General features: G+C 40.5%; 4 protein-coding genes and 2 pseudogenes across 4 annotated transcripts; 3 read left to right on the top strand and 3 right to left on the bottom strand.

Annotated features, from left to right (window-relative positions):
- Positions 1-7503: 7503 nt before the first annotated feature.
- Positions 7504-7948, bottom strand: LOC139127954 (late histone H2A.3, gonadal-like; annotated as a pseudogene).
- Positions 7949-8275: 327 nt separating this feature from the next.
- Positions 8276-10041, top strand: LOC139127955 (histone H2B, gonadal-like). Its single transcript, XM_070693806.1, has one exon. It carries the CDS (start codon positions 8289-8291, stop codon positions 8655-8657), a length of 369 nt encoding a protein of 122 aa, XP_070549907.1. The 5' UTR covers positions 8276-8288; the 3' UTR covers positions 8658-10041.
- Positions 10042-13098: 3057 nt separating this feature from the next.
- LOC139127951 (histone H4) lies at positions 13099-13511 on the top strand. Its single transcript, XM_070693804.1, has one exon. It carries the CDS (start codon positions 13100-13102, stop codon positions 13409-13411), a length of 312 nt encoding a protein of 103 aa, XP_070549905.1. The 5' UTR covers position 13099; the 3' UTR covers positions 13412-13511.
- Positions 13512-15764: 2253 nt separating this feature from the next.
- On the bottom strand, positions 15765-16190 carry LOC139127922 (late histone H2A.3, gonadal-like; annotated as a pseudogene).
- Positions 16191-16446: 256 nt separating this feature from the next.
- On the top strand, positions 16447-16946 carry LOC139127928 (histone H2B, gonadal-like). Its single transcript, XM_070693781.1, has one exon. The coding sequence runs from the start codon at positions 16529-16531 to the stop codon at positions 16895-16897; it is 369 nt and encodes a 122-aa protein (XP_070549882.1). The 5' UTR covers positions 16447-16528; the 3' UTR covers positions 16898-16946.
- Positions 16947-22070: 5124 nt separating this feature from the next.
- On the bottom strand, positions 22071-22433 carry LOC139127923 (histone H4). The gene has a single exon (XM_070693777.1). The coding sequence runs from the start codon at positions 22430-22432 to the stop codon at positions 22121-22123; it is 312 nt and encodes a 103-aa protein (XP_070549878.1). The 5' UTR covers position 22433; the 3' UTR covers positions 22071-22120.
- Positions 22434-22670: the final 237 nt, after the last annotated feature.

The raw sequence follows: 22670 nt of genomic DNA, 5'->3' as shown, positions 1-22670 counted from the left end.
TGATAAGCTCCCCCCGTATAGCATAGCATTTATGTATGGCGGTATTTATATCAACATCAGTTCATCTAACTTTTGGTTTTAGAATCCCGTATGCACGGGTGTGTGGTCAAGTCATTGATTGGACTTGTCAATTAGTCGACTGAGTACAAAATTGGCGAGGAGTATGTCTTAAAGTGCATTGTGTCGGGGAGAGGGAGAGAGAGAGAGAGAGAGAGAGAGAGAGAGAGAGAGAGATATTTGTGTGCGGCGAGGCAGGCCCCCGACACACAAAAAAGCGGACCCTCCAGTTCTTCTAGTTTTCAGAGGTCTTCGCTGTGTTCGCCGCGTACGCAAGCAAATGCGACCGTTGGTATGGCCCGTCTTCATTGTGATACCTAGCAACTTCAGTGTTGGTGGAGGCAATGTGCTTATATAGAAATGTGTATGTGTATATCCCTTCAGACAGCATCCATCCATTTCTTTAATATTTTATTCAAAATTGTGGATTAGTGAATTGCGATTATCCTTCGTCTGATGTCATTAGCCTATATGCCATCTTTTCCCCGATCAAAAGAGAATTATATACTGCGAGCGAACATAATCCACTACATGCGACATAATACAGCACAGCTCAGCTCGGACAGCGAAGTGAACTGCGGTACAGAGCAAAACATCACAGTATAATGTAGAGCAGAGCAACACAGGACAGTTGAGTATGTGGCAAAGACGTTCGGTGCACAAATGCAGTCCAGCACTATACGGTGCAACAATGCAGCATGGAAAAACAGAGAACGGTACATTTACAGAGCGATGTAGGACGATAAACACAAAACAGTACAGAGCAATGCAGTCCAGTACATATACAATACAGTACGATGCAATACAATACAATACAATACAATACATTACAATACAATACAATACAATACAATACAATACAATACAATACAATACAGTACAGTACAGTACAATACAATACAATACAATACCATGTTGCGTGTTTGCTAATATTCTCATAGGAGGAATTGACGCATAATTTTAAAACAAGTTTTCATTGATTATGTTCAACCATCATCCATTTCTTTCGCGAAGAACTGCTAATTGATCATGTTTCTATCTTTGCGTAGCAGGATAGGAGGGGTCAAAATTATTATCATACAGAGCATATATAAGCTTCCCAAACTCATTTTTGTTTAAATCGTCAGCAGAACTAGCAAAGCTTGGAAGACAAAAAAGACTTTTTTTATTTTACCGAGGAAGGCCTACAGTTGAAGGTAGACCAAACTTGGGAAGCTAGTGGTCACGGAGAAATATATTCTACTCTTAGCAATGGTACATACTTCAAGTTTGTGGAATGCTTGTCGTGGACAGCAGGCTAAAAACAAATTAGGGATAGACCATATTACATTGGAGGGGTGGTCACATCGCCGATATGCACATTTCTTCGCTTGCAAATTCTGACAATTATTTTCCGAATTTACTAACTTTTAATTTACACTTTATTTCCCAGAATTCCACGCTTTCCCCCGGCGAGTTCTTTGTGAAAGTTACTGCAGAAACACCGTACCTCTATAATATATTCCAGCAATTTGGCCTATACACAGTTCACATCCTCTAGAAATTCATGAACAAATAAATAAATAAAGAAATAGATAAATAAATAAGTACAGAATGTATTTTGTTATTAACATGTTCAATGATGATTATCTGATTCGTCTCATATCAAGGTTATTCTATCCGGTCGAATTGCTACCATCAAATTAATAATATTCGAGCAGGACCGAGTTTATCAAAATGTACTTTAGCAATGCGATTCATACGATTGACGGAGACTTGTGCCAATGTTAATTGATTATCTTCGAGCTTGTCATAGTGAGATAGTGAAGGTTGCCAAGTCCTATTTCAGTGATAAACACATTCAGTGATATAATTTTGACAGAAATCCAAACTCACTCGTCGAAAACTAATAACGGAGTTGGGTATTCCACTACACAGACCTAGACCAGGAATAAATATATTGAGAGTGGAGGAGTCGAGAAACGGCGGAACGAAAACGTGACAAGTATCAAGGCAGGTTTACGAGTCACTTGCTGGCTCCGTCAATTACAGACCGACAAGTCTAGACTTGATTTACGCTAGTGCATCGGTGAGCCTTAACTTCACAAAAAGAATTCGAAGTACAGAGCTGGCTTTGAATAAGGTCAGAGAGAGAGAGAGAGAGAGAGAGAGAGAGAGAGAGAGAGAGAGAGAGAGAGAGAGTGAGTGTGTGTGTGTGTGTGTGTGTCAGAGACGGAGAGACTGTGCCAGAGTGTGCCAGAGTGTGTGTGTGTGTTTGTAAGAGAGAGAGAGAGAGAGAGAGAGAGAGAGAGAGAGAGAGAGAGAGAGAGAGAGAGAGAGAGAGAGAGAAGAGAGCGTTCTTGATTCAAGAACGATGTTACTATAATGCGGGCCAAAATTATATTTGTTTCCGGTCAGCGTCCACATCAAGAGAAGAACTGAGCGATTCTCTTTTCTCATATATGATTTACTCAACAAACTCTTCGCCATTGTGTTCCTGAAACTACAACTTCAACGATTCGCGATACTGTGCCCTTGTTTGGAGCTGTCTTTCCCTTTCTTAACACACTGAAATGCCGCATAGAAGGTATTTGTTGTCAATGAGGAAATACCGGTTGCACTGGTAGTTTCAAATGAATACAGTCAGGGAAAATCCGAAAATAAAAACAACAGGGCGAGATAAAATCCCACCATTTTTGCTAGATGTCTAAAACCAGAATAACAACTTTTAGGTTTATGGCTTTTCACTCCCGAGTTGCAAAGTAAAGTGGCTAAATCCGCTTGTAAACGCGATATTTCAAAGTTCAACACCAGAACCCGACACTGTCATGTCGGTTTTTCGAAATTTACATACTAAAAGCGGATATCGTTTCTTGTGCGCCTGAAGAAGAACATCACTTTGATATGTAGCTACGGCTTTTTTACGTTGACTATGAAAATGATAAATTTTTATGATTTTTGCCTAAAGATATTTTACCTTCAGCCTTGTTTTTCTTTTATAATGCACATACCACTCGGGCCTATAACTGACCAAGGGCATAAAACGCCATAAAACTATGTTTGTGGCCAGTGCTTGTAGTGACGTCACGGCGAAGTAGCTGACGTCGACAATTAGCATTGTGGATTTTATCATATTCTTCTCCTTAAAGTCTCCTTTTCATCTTTAAGTACACCTTTTTACGGCTGATGTGGAATTATCGCAGAAGAACAATACAGTTACATTTGTGGCGTCGTAAAATATTCAATAAAAGCGGTATCCCTCGACGAGACAAGGAAAGTGGCTGCGACGCGGCCTGCGCACATTTGGTGACAGTGAGGTGCGCATGCGCTCTATTCAACCATGAGTTTTCGGCCACTTCAGTGAACGATCGTATTCTTTGTCCTGTTTATTGGCAAAGGTAATTTGGCCATTTCAAATATCTGTCCAATGTCTGAAAAGACAATCGATATGATCATTATATGACGGTTTTTATCCTCTGGAACGGCTTATTTCGTTGAACATGTATATCGACGCCAAAAGTTTATTGGCAGCGATAAAATGCAGCCGGTCGCTCAACGATAGAATTAAGTCTAGGAGGGGGTATTTTCCATATAGCAGTACACATATGTGTGATCCTCCCCGCCCCATCCCATCCTCTTTCGTATAAAGAAGTTTTTAACCAAGGAACCTTTATGAAATTCAAACATATGACCCTGTTTTTGATTCTGTTGAATTAACATTGGTTCTTAAGACTCATATGCATGATTTTGGTGGAATATATAGTTTTGATATCAGTATTTGGCCAAAATGTACACTTTTGACTCTCATTTGAAAGAAACAAGTGAAAAGGGCGGTAATTTTATCAGCTGTATCTCTAGGCAAATTGACTAACTGTACACAACTTTAAAGGGAGAACAAAGGACTGAAATCACATAAACATTCAATGTCAACAACCACTAATGTGAGAGTCAGGGATTGAGTACTGCCCCTTTAAAGTTTGTGCTTTGCCGTTTGACCGTCAGGGGCACCGGTACACCTGCACATGTACTAAACCCAGTATTGTAGACATCTTTCCCGATAACCTGTCATGTCACTACGCTAAATTAATTGAACTTCAATGTAGCGGTGTGGACGCTAATATAAATGACCCAATACTTGTTCAAAACACACGGAAAATGTTGAAAGCGAGAACACACATGGAGAGGGCCTGATGCAGGACTGCTCTGTTTCGTAGAAGGCTCAAAGATTGAGAAAAACAAACGCTGAAAAAAACATTCTAAGCCATGTTTTGGCGATGTCAAAAGCAATGCCAGAAGCAAAAGGGAAGGAACGCCAGTAAAGCTGGGGAGAAAAAATACAAGTCATCAGGTCTGTTGCTGAAGGTCGTTCTCGCACAGATTGCCCCGCGATCTCTAAGTTTACGCGTACATACTGCAGATCACAAATGTATATACTGTCTGCCGTAGAGAACGACTTAGTCGTGGACGGAGCACAAAGAGCGGTTACCAAAGTGTAGATTCAGAGCCCGGAGTGGGCTTTGCAATTTGCCTGCAAGTCAGAACACTGAACCGAGGGCAACGGAGCGGCTGTTCTGGAGCGAAATACTCGGCGCGGATTTGCGGTGGTTCCTACGCAACGCCAAGTGCTTAGTATGGGAAAACCAGCGGATGAAGCCCGGGGATACCCTGAAACTAATAAACTGTTAAAATTTAGGCGCTCTTCTCAATCCCAGGTTCTCGCATTAGCGAATGTGTCAACAGCCCATTAACAGTTTGTCATTCTTTTGTTTTCCATTGAATATTTTATCAAGTAAATAATATTTATATTAGATAAATCTGATAATTGAGTGGGGGCTTTAAAATTTATTTCTTCAGATACTGCTCCAGCACATTGCCTCCGTGGCTATACAGATAGTACTGAAATCAATGTGTGTGTTTATGAATCCGAAAAAATTTACAACAATATTCTTGTGGAACGTAGATCGAGTTAATGTAGAGGCTGAGTGCCCAGGGGGTGACAGTGATTGTTGGAACAACCAAAATGATCTCCATATATGGAGCTGGGGCGGTCCTAACCTGCCTACTGATTAAACATGTTAAATGTGGTATGCGCGCGTGATGATATGCCGTCGTTGGCATAGCGACGATGTTTTCTGACCGCGAAATCTCAAAAGTGGGTTATCACAATCATGACAATGTGGATATCGTAAGCTTACAAACATAAATGTGGAAAACGATAAGACTAGAAAAGACGACAAGCTGGCGAGAGACATGTCTGTTTCTGGTTCACTTCTCGCACCCATTGCATTGCTTGCCGCACAGTCGCTCGAGAGCTATTCAGCTCTGGGACTATTTAATTCGCCTCATAGACGAGTATACAGAAGCGAGAAATACATTTCTCGCTTCTGTATACTCGTCTATGGGGCGAATAGTCCCAGAGCTGAATAGCTCTCGAGAGACTGTGCTTGCAGAACCAGCTGTACCATTTTTTATCAGCTGTGAATGACATGGCAAGGCTGTATTTTACCGGGCAGCGTAGCCGGTAACATACAGCCCTGCCATGTGGAGCTATTTTTTACTCAACGCACGCTGCGACGGCCCTTCGGCCCTTGTCATTTATATATAGCATTCAAAGACAAGCGACTGTGTGTTTTCCCAACTGGACGAGGCCGCTGTCTGCGTTTCCTTGGAACATGGTGCACGCTTTATGAGTTTTGTGAACAAAGTTATTCTCTGTCCGATACAGGGTTCTGGATAAATGGCCTTCCATAGTCGGTGGTTTCAGACCGGCATGATGGTATCTGGCGAGACAAGCATCATAAAAATTAAGTCACGAAATACAAAGTTCTGTACACGCTCTGCCATGTTTTCGATGTCAAGCGATAGATGGCGCTGTACATGACAACTCGTGAATTTTGCAATTTTTCAAAGCCATGTTTTTCAAGATGCTCTTGTCACGCGGTTTTGTAAGTTGAATTTTTACATTGATTCTCACACACTGCAGAAAGAATTCACATTTTGACATCAGAAAGAAAAAACAGAACATTTCAATTTTTAAGTTGACTTATTCACCTTGGTTTCTCATCGCCAAATTTGAATTTCACCCGGGAAATATAATTCCATCTGCCATTCGCGACAGCGTTTATTTTCAGTCATCATGGCGACTTTCTTTTCCGAAAACTTGCTTATTTGTCTGCCCAATGGACGGCCAGATTTTCCCCGCACTTTTTCACACATACTACCGTTGTCAACTTTAGTCTGACAAAAAAAGCAGTTCAACAAAATCCAATGTAACATACAATAGCCTAACTTTATAACTTGTCATGACATTGAAGCGGAAGTGTCAAGTTTGTTGAGTAATCTGTACTATCTTTTGGTGATTTAATGCGTATGTGAAATGACAGAATTAAAATATGTGTAATTTTTTTAGTACTTGCGGAGTGTACACATTCAGCATCTCAGTCCATTGCAGGGATTGGAGAAATTTTTAATGTGATGCACGCCTCGAAATTGAAAATTTCAGGCTTAAACTTTTGCTCAAAGTCGGGGAAACATAACTATTCTGTAAAATTAAATCAATAATATAAATCAGGGGTAACCACCGTGCAAAGTTTTGTACCAAAGAAAAAATTACCTAAAATAACGAATATTTGAAATTCAAGATGGCTACCGTATCCTTAAGTCAAAGATTACATTAATTTAGGTATTTAATATAAGTAGCCGGTGAAAACTTAACTTACCACGAGTGTTTTGTTGAATCGCTACAATTCAGTGCCAGACCAAAATACTATTGTAAAACTTCAAGGGTTTCAATACCTCTACCAAAGGCATATTGTACCTGAATATTTTCTGTTATAGTTAACCGTTCGCAATTTGAACGTTTTTACCGTGTGAGTTACTGTCAGTTGAAATATGTATTTATTGGCACGGAGCCTGATTCCAAAAAATCAGTTATACCGAACGGGGAATTATTGGGCTAACATAGAGGGCGCTATAGCTATAATCTGAACAGCGTAGTGTTTCACTGCGCGAGTTGACCTTTATGTATTTACTTGGAACCTGCCAAGGAAACTTATCACGGTCACGAACATTTTGAAAATTAGTGAAGTATACCATACTGCAGAGATAACAGTTATATTGGCCACTTCAAAGTTACAAATCAAAACATTTTTTCTCCGATGCCACATTGAAAATGATGACCGTGTTTTTCATTTTTGGTTGGTAGAATGGTGGAAATTCGAAAAGGGCTTCCAAATATAAAACATGCTAAAATTTTATTGTAATGACATATTTCTGATGTAATTAAATTTTTATCATCTTTTGTATTTATACTGTTACATGTTACACGTGTAAGTTTCTTTTTAAAAGAAACTTATTTAAAAGAAACTTATACGTGTAACATGTACCGATAATATCGGTATTAGACACTCGTTACACAAGGGATGTGATGTATGATCATGATAACGGTAGTTCTCTTTTTTGAGGATGTGGTGGCCCTGAAAAGGGCCGTTTGGTATGTGTATGCTAGGCATACGATTTACTTGGATTTGGCTTGGCTCTTCTTGGGCAAGAGTACTGCCTGGATGTTTGGCAATACACCACCCTGGGCGATGGTGACACCGCCGAGAAGTTTGTTCAATTCTTCGTCATTACGGACAGCCAACTGCAAGTGACGGGGGATGATTCTGGTCTTCTTGTTGTCACGGGCAGCGTTGCCTGCCAACTCCAGGATTTCGGCGGCCAAGTACTCGAGCACTGCAGCCAAGTAGACTGGAGCACCAGCACCGACACGCTGGGCGTAGTTGCCCTTGCGCAAGAAACGGTGCACACGACCAACGGGAACTGCAGACCAGCACGGCTGGATCGGCTCTTGGCCTTGCCCTTTGCTTTGCCTCCTTTACCACGTCCAGACATTTTGTTCGTTACAGAGTTGTGTCAGATCAAACTGATAATGTTTAACGCGCGAACGGTCCGTATTTATAGCAACCCATAGGATCCTGACGGTTGACTGTCGTAGCCAATGAAATCTTGATATTTGCTGTACTGGCCAATGGTATAAAGCTCAAATTAAACAAAGCCATATAGGTTAACGAAAGAATATACAGACACAGAGAGACGTATTTAATGTACTTAAGTGATTCGGATGTTTTCTATTCCGTTCACGATAAGACCCGCTTAAATATAAGAATCCTTCATTTACATACCTTGAAGCATAAATAAGCGTCACCAACATTATAGCGGGCATTCTGTACTACTCATTCACGTCGTTCACTATGGCTCCAAAGGCAAGTGGTAAAGCTGCCAAGAAGGCCGGCAAGGCCAAAGCCGCACGTAGCGGAGACAAGAAGAGAAAGAGGCGAAGGAAGGAAAGCTATGGTATCTACATCTACAAGGTGCTGAAACAGGTCCACCCCGACACTGGTGTCTCCTCCAAAGCCATGTCAATCATGAACAGCTTTGTCAACGACATCTTCGAGCGTATCGCCGCTGAAGCTTCCCGCCTGGCCCACTACAACAAGCGTTCCACCATCACCAGCAGAGAGATCCAGACCGCTGTCCGTCTCTTGCTGCCCGGTGAGCTTGCCAAGCACGCCGTCAGTGAGGGCACCAAAGCCGTCACCAAATACACCAGCTCCAAGTAAATCGTATGCCTAGCATACACATACCAAACGGCCCTTTTCAGGGCCATCACATCCTCAAAAAGAGAACTACCGTGACTTCGAGCCAATATGGTACTATGCACGTTTGTATTTCATACTTTGCATGATTAGATTTTCTTAAAGGACCATGACTTAGGGATGGACCATTAGATCTTGGGAGGGGGGTGGTCACAATGAAATTGTGAAAATTTTTTTTTACAATTGTAAATTTCTAAAAAATTTTTTTTGCAATTGAGATTAGCTGTGAAATTTTTTTTTTCAGAGTAAATTTTCAGATTTATAAATTTTTTTTAGTTCGTCGCTGTCTGAGGAAACAGAGGGCAAAGATGTGGTGCAAAGCACCATAAGCGACCGTGAAAGTGGTCACGGGGGGACAGCAGGAGGGGGTTGTCCCCCTCCTGTCATTGGAGCTTTTGAAAAAAAGAGATTAAAATGGTGTTATTTGGTGGCACTTGGGGAGTATTTTTGTGGGGGAGGTCAGGAGGGGGATATCCCCCCTCCTGCCGTTGGAGCTCTTGAAAAATAGAGACTAAAATGGTGTTATTTGGTGGCACTTGGGGAGCATTTTTTTCAGATTACACATCTTCCTCTGAAATATGGTCTTCTTGCTCCGGTAGTTTCCTATAGTTTTGAAAATTGACTATTTTGGTTCCCTGGCTTCCCTTTCTACTGCGTGGTGAAATGCCTACATTCACCCTACCAAACATCATGCATATCTCATGATTTACAATTGATTTTGACAAGCTAAGAAGCTGTTCGCAATATATACTGAAATTTGCATATTTGTGTCTTTCGAGCAATTATTGCCCTTTTTTGATCAAAACATGTATTTCTCTGTAGCAGCATGTCCAAATTGATTGGATGTGTATAGATGTGGTGAAATTTCAATATTTGTCTTTTTAGGGCAATTTATGCCATTCATGGTCAAAAAATCTGTATTCTCTGAAAGGGCTTGTCCAATTTCTTTGAAATTTGCTACATAAGTCCCTTAAGATTTGTTTAAATCATGCTCTTTTTGTGGTGGAAAAATTCTTCAGATAATTGTCATTCAGCATTTGCTACACACAAACGATTATTCATGCAGATTTATTCAGTATTTGTTATCGAGAAACTTTCAAAGTTCAACCCTTTTGTGTGTTTTTGTGTTGGGATTTGTTGGATAGATGGCATTCCACGTAGTGTATTGTTGGATGTTAAAAAATGTGTTGCTGTTGTTTTTTGAAGCTGTTTTTTGAGAAAAAAGAATTGAAAATGCCTTTTTAAAAGCTAAATAGTACATAATGACTTGATATATTGTTTCATCATTATTGACGTGTTTCTACTTGTTCACCCATTCTTGCATTCATCATTGCAATAAAATGCTGTGAAAAAATGAACCTGATGTGGCCTGCATCTGTTTACCTTGATCTTAATAGGCAAATGTAACTTTCTGTTTTGACAACCATACCATAGTTTCAATGTTTTACCTAGTGTACCTGCTTGGTTTGTACGCAGGAAACAAGTAGAAAACAGGCTCTATAATTTTATACGGTAATTTTAAAGTGATCAGAATACAAAAGTCCTGAAAAGGTAAGATAATCACAACTTCCAGTATAAGGGATACAGTCACCGTAAATGTATAAATTAAAATTAAAAATGTGCCTGCAGGATGTACTAAAAATACAGAAAGTTGCTTCCTGTCGGTAAAATCTAAAAAAAAAAATCAAGATTTTAAAGACTTTTGCAGATTTTTTTTTTACGCATTTGTCTTCTTATTTATTTTTTTTTTTATTTTGCAAACTAGTTTGAAGATTTTTTTTCCTAACTTTCTGCTCTGAATTTTTTTTTTTCTGTTTTTGACCACCCCCTCCCAAGATCTAATGGTCCAGTGCTTAATACCACTTTTCAGTATTGAAGTCTGTATCAGGTTTATACATGTACATGGTGATTTATACCATGCAAATGTGACGATTTAACTTCTTATCAAGGTCATATTACAGAGAAAAATGACCGAAAAGATGTACCGAATAGTAAACAGATACATGTAAATGTATGACGCTTCTGGAAATAGGTGGAAGTAATGGCCTTAGATTGTTCTGACATTTCAGGTAATATGTGGAAAACGATACAGTATAGAATATAGTAGAAGTATTCATCAATTCCCGTGGATAAATTGCAATGACTGCTACAAAACAGTTCAGCACAAAAAGTACACTAAATATTCGGACAAAACGTTGACACACAAACACACAAGGTGACAGAAAAATTGCTTTAAAATTTGCCTTGTCATCGAAAATATCTCTTGGTATCAGTCGTCTTCTATTGAGGTAGCTCTGCATGGCAGGGCTGTGTGTTACCGGCGTTACATGGTGGGAGGCCGTGTAACGCCGGTAACACACAGCCCTGCCATGCAGAGCCATACTATTGAGGTGACTTATTGGTACTAATGCTTTACGTCATTATGCCAATTTGACGAAAGAAACAAATTAACAATAGCAATTTCAAAATGACAATGGCCGCCATAGTCTTTGGAGGGGAAATTCAAACCTAGTTTTCACAAAACAAAATAACTAGGCTACATTCACAAATAACGGTGAGGGGGTGTTGGGGAATCGCGATTGAAATCTTTTTTATTCAGATCCCCCTCAGTACCCTCAAAATATTTTCCCCCGTCTATATGATCAAAAGACTTCAAGTCCCCCTCAATTTATCATATAATCGTACATTTATTAGGGATGCACGTACAGAAAAATAAAACGTTCGACACTACCTGTTATCAGCAGTTCGTACAGCCATATTCAACTTAAAGTTGGAGGTCTTTGGTTGTGTTTCTATACAAATCATACCCAACATGTAAAATTCTGACTCAGAGAATGAGATTTTCACAAAGTTTATACTAACTTATACGCATACTTCTGATAAATGATAACTCCATTTAACAAATTCCCAAATACAAATATGCAAAGTTCACCATAATTTGAACAAACTTGACAGAGGTTAACCCTTGGTCTATGCATACCAAGCTCAAAACAATTGGTTTTACGGAAGAAGATTTTTTTGACCAAAAACAGGAAAAATTGCCACTAAAATACAAATAAGAAAATTTCACCACACTTTGATCAATTGTAACTTAGGTCACCTTAAAAAACCTGTATACCAAGTTTCAACCAAATCAGGCCAATTTTTACATAACTTTAGCAATTTGCAGGATTTGCCTTTTTTACCTCATTTGAATACTTTTGAAACCAACATGTTCATTTGAACATATTCGCATCTCCACCACTTGGTGCGCCTGTACACCAAATCGAAAGATGGAAGGTTTTTGATGCGGACCGACGTACATACATACATACGTACAGAGACAAATACATACATCAAGTTATACCATGTTTTTATACAGTTGTACCATTTTTAATCTGTAGTGTTTTTCATTCTTTCCTATTACTTGTTATCATTTCATAACTGCAACTAAACGCTTCAAGCGCATTTCCAAAACAAATTGAGTAGGCCCTTCTTCCTCTCCACATTTTGAGCACCCCCTGGTAGCTTTCAATTTTTTGAGTGAGCCCCTCATATTCCTCCGACCCCCCTCCCCCAGTCGTGAATTATGAGGGCTCTCGGTACGACGTTATCAGTCTCGACATTTTTTAAATTTGATACCAGACGATGATTGATTGTTCTTGCAACATCGAACCACGGAGTATTAACTTCTTCCGCCATGCGTAGTGTAACTTCGATATGTTGATATTATCATGGAGGTACCTCCATGATATTATCTTATGATATTATATTCAAAGATTCGATCCAAACTGATTTTCTAAATCATCGTCTATACAAGACGATGTCGTACTACCATACCATATTAACTTCGCGAGTTGTAGAATAATTAGGCCAAATAAAAATATGAAAACTATAAAAATATGCTGTCGGTAACATGCCTGCCGAAAATTTGTGGACGTAGGTCAGAGCAAGTTATTGTTTATTTTTCTCTTTGTTGGCTGAGACCCATAAAATACTGTAAAAATTAAAGGATCTACCATTTTTTTTTTGAAAATGTTAAATCATGCGTAGGGTCGGTTTGTTCCTCAAGGGTGGGTCAGGTCACCAGAAACACATATCTGTTTTGTTTGACCTTTGTGACTTTGTGAGTGGCTTATATCAGTAGCAGAGTTGGCCTAGATCACTTGACCTTGGTACCTTGGGCAATGTCGTCATGTTATGATATCACGTATCCAGAGCCTGACTGCAATTGGACGGAAATGTTAATGTTATGCATTAATGGACCAATCAGATTGTAACAAGTCTTTTGTGTGGTACTGGGCGGGAATCTTTAAGTACATCGCTTAAGATTTAAATCTTAAAGCGTGTTTTCTGTTGCGTTCGCAAATGCGTTATATAGACGTGTTTTTCGATACAAGATTACACATTCGCATTGAAAAGTAATCATGTCTGGTCGTGGCAAAGGAGGCAAAGGTCTGGGAAAAGGAGGCGCCAAGCGTCATCGTAAGGTGTTGCGTGATAACATCCAGGGTATCACCAAGCCAGCTATCCGTCGTCTGGCCCGTCGTGGTGGTGTCAAGCGTATCTCTGGTCTCATCTACGAAGAAACCCGTGGTGTACTCAAGGTCTTCTTGGAGAACGTCATCCGTGATGCCGTCACCTACACCGAGCACGCCAAGAGAAAGACAGTCACCGCCATGGATGTGGTCTACGCTCTGAAACGCCAGGGCCGTACTCTGTACGGTTTCGGCGGTTAGATTACAAGCTACAAAACCCATACCAAACGGCCCTTTTCAGGGCCACCACATTCTCCAAAAAGAGAACTACCGTTAAACCTGATAAGTGTTCGCACAAAGTTTTTTTTTTTGCAAATTTTTTAAGTTCAATTAATTATTTTGCGCGTATGTTAGGCATTTTACATACGAAGCACGGGATTATTTCTTGGTCCTCACCGTGCGAAAAGGAGCAGAATACAAATAGGCAAGTCTGCAGTGGACCTTTCGAGGAATCAGTCAGGCTTGTCGGCAGACCTTTCGAGGTGTCGCTCACGAAATTCAAAATAAGTAAATAATCGACATTATTTCAGATCGTAATTTTAGTCAGTCCATATATAGCCTGTATTCCAAATCTAGTTTTCTTCCATTGGTCTTCATTACGCTAATATTTTTCCTTACATTTGAAATGGCTACATAAAAAGCAGGCGACCTTTGTCTTGAAGAATTTTTAAGGCGGCACCGCCCAAGCTCCAATGGTCGAAGCTTTGGTGAGTGCTAAACAATGAAAGCTTGCCATTGATAAGACTATTTATGCAAAAAAGACGGCATATCCTTGATAAGACTAAAAACTAATGCGTGGGTAGTTAGAATACTGTTATTCTTGATAAGACTAAATTAAAGCAAGTTGGTTTATACTCGATTTTTAATAAGCAAACTCCGGGGGTAGGGGTTAATTTGGTACACAGTGGGCAGGTTCGCGCCAATTTAACTCGCGTCATGAAATGCAAGCGCGGGCCATTTCACACATCTCGAAGTGCGTGGGTTGCATTAAGGTGCGGAATTGTGTTTTTATCGTTTTTAGCTAGTTTAGCTGGAAGTTTAGTCAAATGACTGCAATTGAACTGCACAATACCTGTATACAGGTATCATAAAGCGTCACAATTACATACTCTTCGTGTATTCTTTCTATCTCGTGTAGCCTGTAATCAGTGCATTATCAAGCTATTCAGTTTCCTGGTAACTACCTGCTAACTGCCGCATCTGTACGAATAATTAGTATTCAGTCGATAAAGTCAGTGTATCATGTAAGATGACTTCGCAATAACATATCTCCATAGCTTCCAATGCGTCAGTTCAGACACCCCGTCCACCACGAGACCGGTAGAATTATAGGGATATGTTATCTTCATACGCACTGTATACGAGAACGTTTACGAAAAACTGTATTTCACCTTTGGTGCTCCATTTATTTTCCTGAAACGTAAAACTTAGTAGCTCGTTATGTAGCTTGCGGAATAAAGAAAGTTGCATTGCGAACTGTATGTAGGAATGAAGGGGATAAGCATTGATGATTAAAGTCGTTCTCGATGATTGCTGTCGTCTGATAAAATTGGATCACCCATCAACGCGTGGAACACAAAACGCTGACGCGCGAAACGTGAATGTCAACAAGGAGAGTATATTTTACGTGAGAATTAGAGAGAAGAAAATGATAACAGAAGGCGAGTCTGGCGTTGAAGGTCTTTGTAGACATTTGTTTCTTTTTGACATGTCCGTACCGAAACCAATCGACTCCTATGTGTAGAAAGCATTCCGTGTGTTTTGTTAAAGTCCCGGTTTGTGAAGAGATATTTTAAAGGACGACCAGGTGTAAGTTTGTTTTCATTGGCTCGTTAAAGACCAACCAACATTTCACAACACGGCCATGCAATGCATTCTTTGGCAATAAAGATTGTTCGACAGGTATCTTTGATGTCAAATGTTGTAAGCTTATGATCCACAGTGGAGAGACTGTGCATGATATCATAGTTCAATAAAATGATACAGTATCGTTTGGGACCAAATGCATACTTTCTGAATGTGGCTGTACCACGTGGTAAGGTGAACATACATATATAGACGACAGAATCAGTGTTCTTTCCCGGGATTCATAGAGACAAAAGGGCTCCGTACTTCTTATATTGTACAGGTTTTGCCTTGAGCATACCTGGTCGTTCAACCAGTCATGCTTTTTGAGTTGACCAATATCACACACCACACTACTTTCAACGTTATAATCCCTCGTTAAAGTGTTTACGCACGGTCCTATCTATTAAAGGAACCTTGGTTTACACTATACCCCTGTTATTGTAAAACCAACAGAGTCAATTACAAGTATTCCCTTCTGCAAATGATTCTAGCCACGGGGATCAGGTAGGATGCACCCTGGTGACAAGTATCTATACTTAAATTTTACAGCACTCTCAATTTATGTACTTTTACTCAACATTCTATTCTGATTTTATTACTTTATTTCATGTAAGTCGTAACTGCGTATGTATTGAACACTCAGTATTCCAGCAAAGTCGAATAATGTTACCACATTCTTTAACGGTAGTTCTCTTTTTTGAGGATGTGGTGGCCCTGAAAAGGGCCGTTTGGTATGTGTATGCTAGGCATACGATTTACTTGGATTTGGCTTGGCTCTTCTTGGGCAAGAGTACTGCCTGGATGTTTGGCAATACACCACCCTGGGCGATGGTGACACCGCCGAGAAGTTTGTTCAATTCTTCGTCATTACGGACAGCCAACTGCAAGTGACGGGGGATGATTCTGGTCTTCTTGTTGTCACGGGCAGCGTTGCCTGCCAACTCCAGGATTTCAGCGGCCAAGTACTCGAGCACTGCAGCCAAGTAGACTGGAGCACCAGCACCGACACGCTGGGCGTAGTTGCCCTTGCGCAAGAAACGGTGCACACGACCAACGGGGAACTGCAGACCAGCACGGCTGGATCGGCTCTTGGCCTGCCCTTTGCTTTGCCTCCTTTACCACGTCCAGACATTTTGTTCGTTACTATATAGTGTCAGATTCAAACTAATATTATTTGGGGGCTGATAGGCACTATTTATAGTGACCCATAGGATCCTGACAGCTGACTGTCGTAGCCAATGAAATCTCGATATTTTCTGTACTGGCCAATAGAATAAAGCTCAAATGAAACAAAGGAATGTGCAGAGACAAAGCGTTGTATTATGTACTTAAGTGATTAAGATGTTTTCTATTCCGTTCACGATACGACCCACTTAACAACCAGAATCCTTCATTTACATACGTTGAAGCATAAATAAGCGTCGCCAGCGGTTGGCGGGCATCCTGAACTACTCATTCACGTCGTTCACTATGGCTCCAAAGACAAGTGGTAAAGCTGCCAAGAAGGCCGGCAAGGCCAAAGCCGCACGTAGCGGCGACAAGAAGAGAAAGAGGCGAAGGAAGGAAAGCTATGGTATCTACATCTACAAGGTGTTGAAACAGGTCCACCCCGATACTGGTGTCTCCTCCAAAGCCATGTCAATCATGAACAGCTTTGTCAACGACATCTTCGAGCGTATCGCCGCAGAAGCTTCCCGCCTGGCCCACTACAACAAGCGTTCCACCATCACCAGCAGAGAGATCCAGACCGCTGTCCGTCTCTTGCTGCCCGGTGAGCTTGCCAAGCACGCCGTCAGTGAGGGCACCAAAGCCGTCACTAAATACACCAGCTCCAAGTAAATCGTATGCCTAGCATACACATACCAAACGGCCCTTTTCAGGGCCACCACATCCTCAAAAAAGAGAACTACCGTTAATCTATACCACTCTTAATCAATCAGACAAAAAGGTCGTTTCAGTATTCTCATATTATTCGTATTACGGTCACATGTCTCATAAATCCCAGAATTGCAAACACACTCTGATCCAGCAAACAATTGCGATATCAAATATCAAAACGGATATCAGTATATATAGCCAAATGTCCTTGTCTTTCTATCTGACATGAAATTGGGACCTTGTCAAGTATGTTGCCACGGAAGTTCCCAGCGGACTGCACCATTATTATTTATAGGGGTGCCGAGCAGGTGTGAGGGACTGAATATAGCCATTAGACAACTCGTTTGCTAACTACAACATACTTTCTTATCAACGCTATTAACTAAGTTCAACAACGTTTTAATTAAAGAAATCCTACATGGATACCGGTTATTTAAAGTCGTTGTGTATATGAAGATTGTACAATGTGTTTGCCTAAGTTGAACTACGTACTGTAAGGGACGTTCAACTAACTAACAAGTGCTGCTGTAATATAATGTGTGAAGATAGGTGCCAAAATGAATTGGTATAATTCACGGTAAACAGGGGTGCTGCTAGAGTACAAAGGTTGTTGCAGAATGTGTGAGGTGGGGTGCCAAACGGCAAAAGACATTATAGGACAATACACTGTGCATCGAGTGAATATGTTTTCACATCTTCAGAAATGGCAAATTTTCTATTGATGGTCTCTGATTTCTTGGCCTTCGGTGCTGGTGGTATTCTTGCAAAGAGTGATATAACATTAAAACAACTACTGCAACAAGCGCACTACAGCCAGACCACTCTTCCATTAGTACGCGTATTTAGCCCCTTGAACTTGAATCTTTGAAGGTGAGATAACGATCGATATTGCCATGAATTTCGTTCACATCAATAAGTTACAAAAAAACGTTCGCTTTGAAATTTTATTCAGCTTGTTTATTAAACTTTTGCCCATATTGGCACATTTCTTCTGCCGACTTTCATATGAATGTAATTTTATTATTGACATGGCCACATAAAATAAATCGTACAAATTATTGCCCTGTAGAGTAGAGAATATAATCAATAAAACATTTCTGCATGCGTGTTTATTATCAGCGACTAAGTATTAATTAATCAACCCAGTACTCATAACTCTGTGTCTATCAAAGTGTCGCGTTTGTTAATAACTAACAGCTTATTGATTGATCTATGGACGCGGAAAGGATGTCCGTGATTAAGTCAACATCGACGACTTTGCAATATCGTACCTATCAATGGCCACCCATAAGTCAGTTCAGACAACCCGTCAAAATCGGCATATGGTGCTCTGTTTATTTTCCTACAATTGAAACTCAATAGCTTGTAGATTGCCGCATAAAAAAAATAACACTGTCTTCTGGGAATTAAAGGAGTAAGAATTGATGATATACTAGTAGGCATATACAAATATTGTAACTTTTTCTCACTGATTGCCCTATATTGTCTAATGTAATAGGGTGAAGGCTCAACGTGTCGAACACACAGTGTCAACGCGCGAAATGCGAACGTAAACAATGGATTTCAAAGTAAGATTTACGTGGGAAATTGAAAACGCAGACTATTCTTTTTTCACATTTTTTCACGCTTTAACATCTTTTTAACGCTTTTGACTATCCCGTAGCAAGATCAACGCCCAACGCGTCGAACATGCAATGTCAAGGAGAGAAACGCGAACGAACAACGATGAAAGTAAGTTTTTACGCGGGAAACTGAAAAACGTCGACTATGCTTTTCACATTTTTGCTCTGCATGCATTTTCAACGTTTGGACAACACCGTACCAAGATCTATCAACCCTTACAAAACATAAGCATTCCGTGTATTTTGCTTTTCAAGCCATGGTTGATGAAAAGACACTTTACCTGCATGCGCTCCCTGTGTATTAACCTTTTCGTTTGTTTGCCCGGTCGTTCGTTAAGGTGGGATGCGCCTCGAAATAAAAGACATAATAACTTTTGGTCAAACTTTCCTCAATGTATCTTTTAACCATTCTCTTACGAAATCAACAATAAAAATCAACGGTTGCAAAGTTGGTATTTGCCAAACAAAATTCAAAATGGCCCAATCCTGGTGTTAAATCTATGGAGAAAATAAAACTTGAGTTTCGAACAAAACTGGGACTCCTAAAAGGCGGTGAACCAGAAAAGTAATGACAAATTTTAGAGTCCGAATATTTATAACCCGAGCTGCATTCTACCAATATTTCACACCGAAGACAATGTGCCTAAAGGCCTTTGTTGGCACCAGATTGTCCCAATTAGAATATTCACCCATCAGCTTACAAAATCAATGGAAAACAAAAGGCTATCACACCTCCATAATCCTCTTACAGACTAGAACAAAGGCGATTCCAGGGATCGCGAACAGTGCCTTTAATCGATGGCCATACAATACACTTTTTGCCTAGGAGTAGTTTTGACTGGTCACATTTAATGTCAAATATTTATATTGCACACGGTCCCTCCAGAAAAGGAGGGACCGTGTATTGCACGATCATATAATCATTCTGGCAGTGACCTTGAAACACATTCTTCAAAGTCGATCTCACGCTAAAATCATCACATTATGTTGACATTTTTTCATGAATATTCATGATTTATACACTGATAATGGACACAAATGAACACATTGTTCTTTCTCGCAGAATCATGAGCGGCGTCCAGCGAACAGCCTTTTAAATTCCCGAACCATTTTTGCAGAATCATGAGCGGCGTCCAGCGAACAGCCTTTTAAATTCCCGAACCATTTTTGTCTGGTACAAGAATGCAGCAAAATACAAGTTTCGTCACATTGATTGTCGATAATTCGGTCCAGCATAACTTGATAAGGTCGAGAACTCATAAAAGTGGCATTGACGCAATGGGTAGCGTACCGTACAGTTTCTCCTAATTTGTTGACGCACAGACGACTAACATCGCTGTAGTTGTCTGAGCTTCATCAACTGGAAAGTGATGAAAAATGATTTCGATGTATTGCATTAACCATTGAGGTAAACCCAATATGATATCCATTTCGTGCATGTGAAGATTCCTGCTTCCTCTTTAAATATTTTGAATGTGATTTGATAACCCAATATTCTATTCTGAAAACTCTACATTCTAGAATGTAGAGTTGTAAAATTGAATTCAGAATAGAGCGTTGAGATGTTAAATTGAATTCAGAATAGTAAAATATAATATAAAGTAGTAATTTTGGCATGGATTAGACACCATACGATCCTCGCGTAGACCAATTTCAGTCATTTCACATCCTACAACACCAATCTATGACGCATCGTGCATTTTCACAGTGTCAAACATTAATTTAGACTCGCTTCAAGTCTGTGATTTGTAAATGTGTAAGTGGGGTGAACGCGATGATTGTGTTCTATTCTGTTTTCATGTGAAACGTGTGAGTTGGGTGGACGCAATGAGTGGAGTGTACGCGATACGGCAGAAACTACTTCGCAAACTCAAAGGTAACGCGTTCGATCGCTAGGAAAACCTGACCCGGGCTGCCAAACTTGAAATAGGTTTGTATGAAATAGACGACACACACAGAAATTGTTGCAAATTCTTTTAGCGTTAGAAAATTCATCGATTTGAACCAAGTCTAAAATTGTTTCATGCTAATCAAAGTTGTCGAGGAAGTCTTGAGGTTGTGAACTTTTCTTTTTGTGTATGTAAGCGAAGACGCATCCAACTTCAAACACGATCCTTGACCATCTCCCTCTTTCACATATGCATGCCAACGTTTACTGCAACCCTTGATTTATTTTCTCATTGTCACGTTATGCGAACATTTTATCAGCAATAAGGCAGGTATTGAGAAGCGCGATTTCGTAAATTTTGCTCGATTTGAATGATTTCGGCAGGGAATGATAATGTATTGTCAAGAGTTTGAACAAGAACAAGTTTTAATTTCGGGATGCATTATGAAATCGAACTTTAGTCTTTCATTATTTGTGACCTAAATATCGCAAAGCCAAAGACGACCGACCATGCTTTTACGGGCCTAGTCTCGGTTACCAAGATTGCTCCGCGGGGCTCTCTTCCGGCCGCACCTTGGTAACCGATGTAACGTAGACTATTTCAAGTCACGAATGCAGTAACAGCATGAACGCATACGTTTCGCTCTACTGTCTATGATAAATACAGTCACTTCAAGCAAGAGACTTGGTTCCTTAGTGGAGCTTGGGTTGTCATCAAAATTTCAATGAGCTTTATACATAGGCAGTGATTCGATAATTTTTTAGTCATCATAAGTTCGTCTTTCGTGATTTATATACTGCTGGAGGCCCTGTGTGTAGACACCCACGCCCCCCCCCCCCCCCCCCCCCCGACGTAGCACTTTCTCGGGGGCATGCAATAATTACTGACTATCAAAATATGTTTCGTGTTCACATCGTCAAGCAACGCGACTCTCGGTGCTGCAGTTCATTTCTGCTTGGTCTAACTCCATGATTTCTTAAGTTTATTCTCTTATAATATTGATAAGCCAACATTCTGGGGGCATATCTCCAACTGCTGTACTTCCTGTGTGGTCCAGGTGAAATGTCTCTGTTTTGTGTATGGACGGGATGCTGCTATGCTCAAGGAAAGATCGTATTATTGAATGTGCTGTAAGGATAACAATAGATTCAGTACTTACACTTCACATGCGGAGGCATGTATATAACATATGGTGAATAATTTTGGAATTTGTAGTACATGCACTACGTTAGATGCCAGAAGTGGCTTACGATACAGTAGACCGAAATATCCCTTGGGGCATAGAGAGCGCCCTACAGCTATCTTTTTCTCAAGCGGTTCATATTCAGATACTTGTCGCCGTAACTAGGACATACACTCAAAAATTTGACCTGTTACATTCGTTACGTAAATGATCAACAGTAGATTAGTTTCTATCTACATGTTGCGTGATCGTATCGTAATGTGGTAGGAATGGAAAATTTCTGTTACTCTGTCATGTTCAATATCACTGTCACGCATTCACTATGTGTTGATTTCTGCCTATGCAATTCAGGAAGAGGGTTCCCTGGCGCGTAATTGCCAGTAAAGAGAAGCAAAGAATGATTGACGTAAAGAATTAACGGTAGTTCTCTTTGTGGAGAATGTGGTGGCCCTGAAAAGGGCCGTTTGGTATGGGTTTTGTAGCTTGTAATCTAACCGCCGAAACCGTACAGAGTACGGCCCTGGCGTTTCAGAGCGTAGACCACATCCATGGCGGTGACGGTCTTTCTCTTGGCGTGCTCGGTGTAGGTGACGGCATCACGGATGACGTTCTCCAAGAAGACCTTGAGTACACCACGGGTTTCTTCGTAGATGAGACCAGAGATACGCTTGACTCCACCACGACGGGCCAGACGACGGATAGCTGGCTTAGTGATACCTTGGATGTTATCACGCAGAACCTTACGATGACGCTTGGCGCCTCCTTTTCCCAGACCTTTGCCTCCTTTGCCACGACCAGACATGATTGCAAGTAATAATGACAGTCTAGCTATGCTAACGAGAAACACGGATATATAATGCACTTGCGAACGTAACAGGAAGCATATTTAGGGGCCCAAGCCGACCGGCTGGGACCCTATTGTTATTGCTCAAGTTCTACTACTTCCTCTTCTTTAGGGGCCCAAGCCGACCGGCTGGGACCCTATTGTTATTGCTCAAGTTCTACTACTTCCTCTTCTTCCTCTTTTTCTTCTTCTTCTT

Source organism: Ptychodera flava, unplaced genomic scaffold, assembly GCF_041260155.1.
Source record: "Ptychodera flava strain L36383 unplaced genomic scaffold, AS_Pfla_20210202 Scaffold_39__1_contigs__length_1403739_pilon, whole genome shotgun sequence".
NCBI lineage: Eukaryota > Metazoa > Hemichordata > Enteropneusta > Ptychoderidae > Ptychodera > Ptychodera flava.
This window is presented reverse-complemented; position numbering and strand designations above follow the sequence as displayed.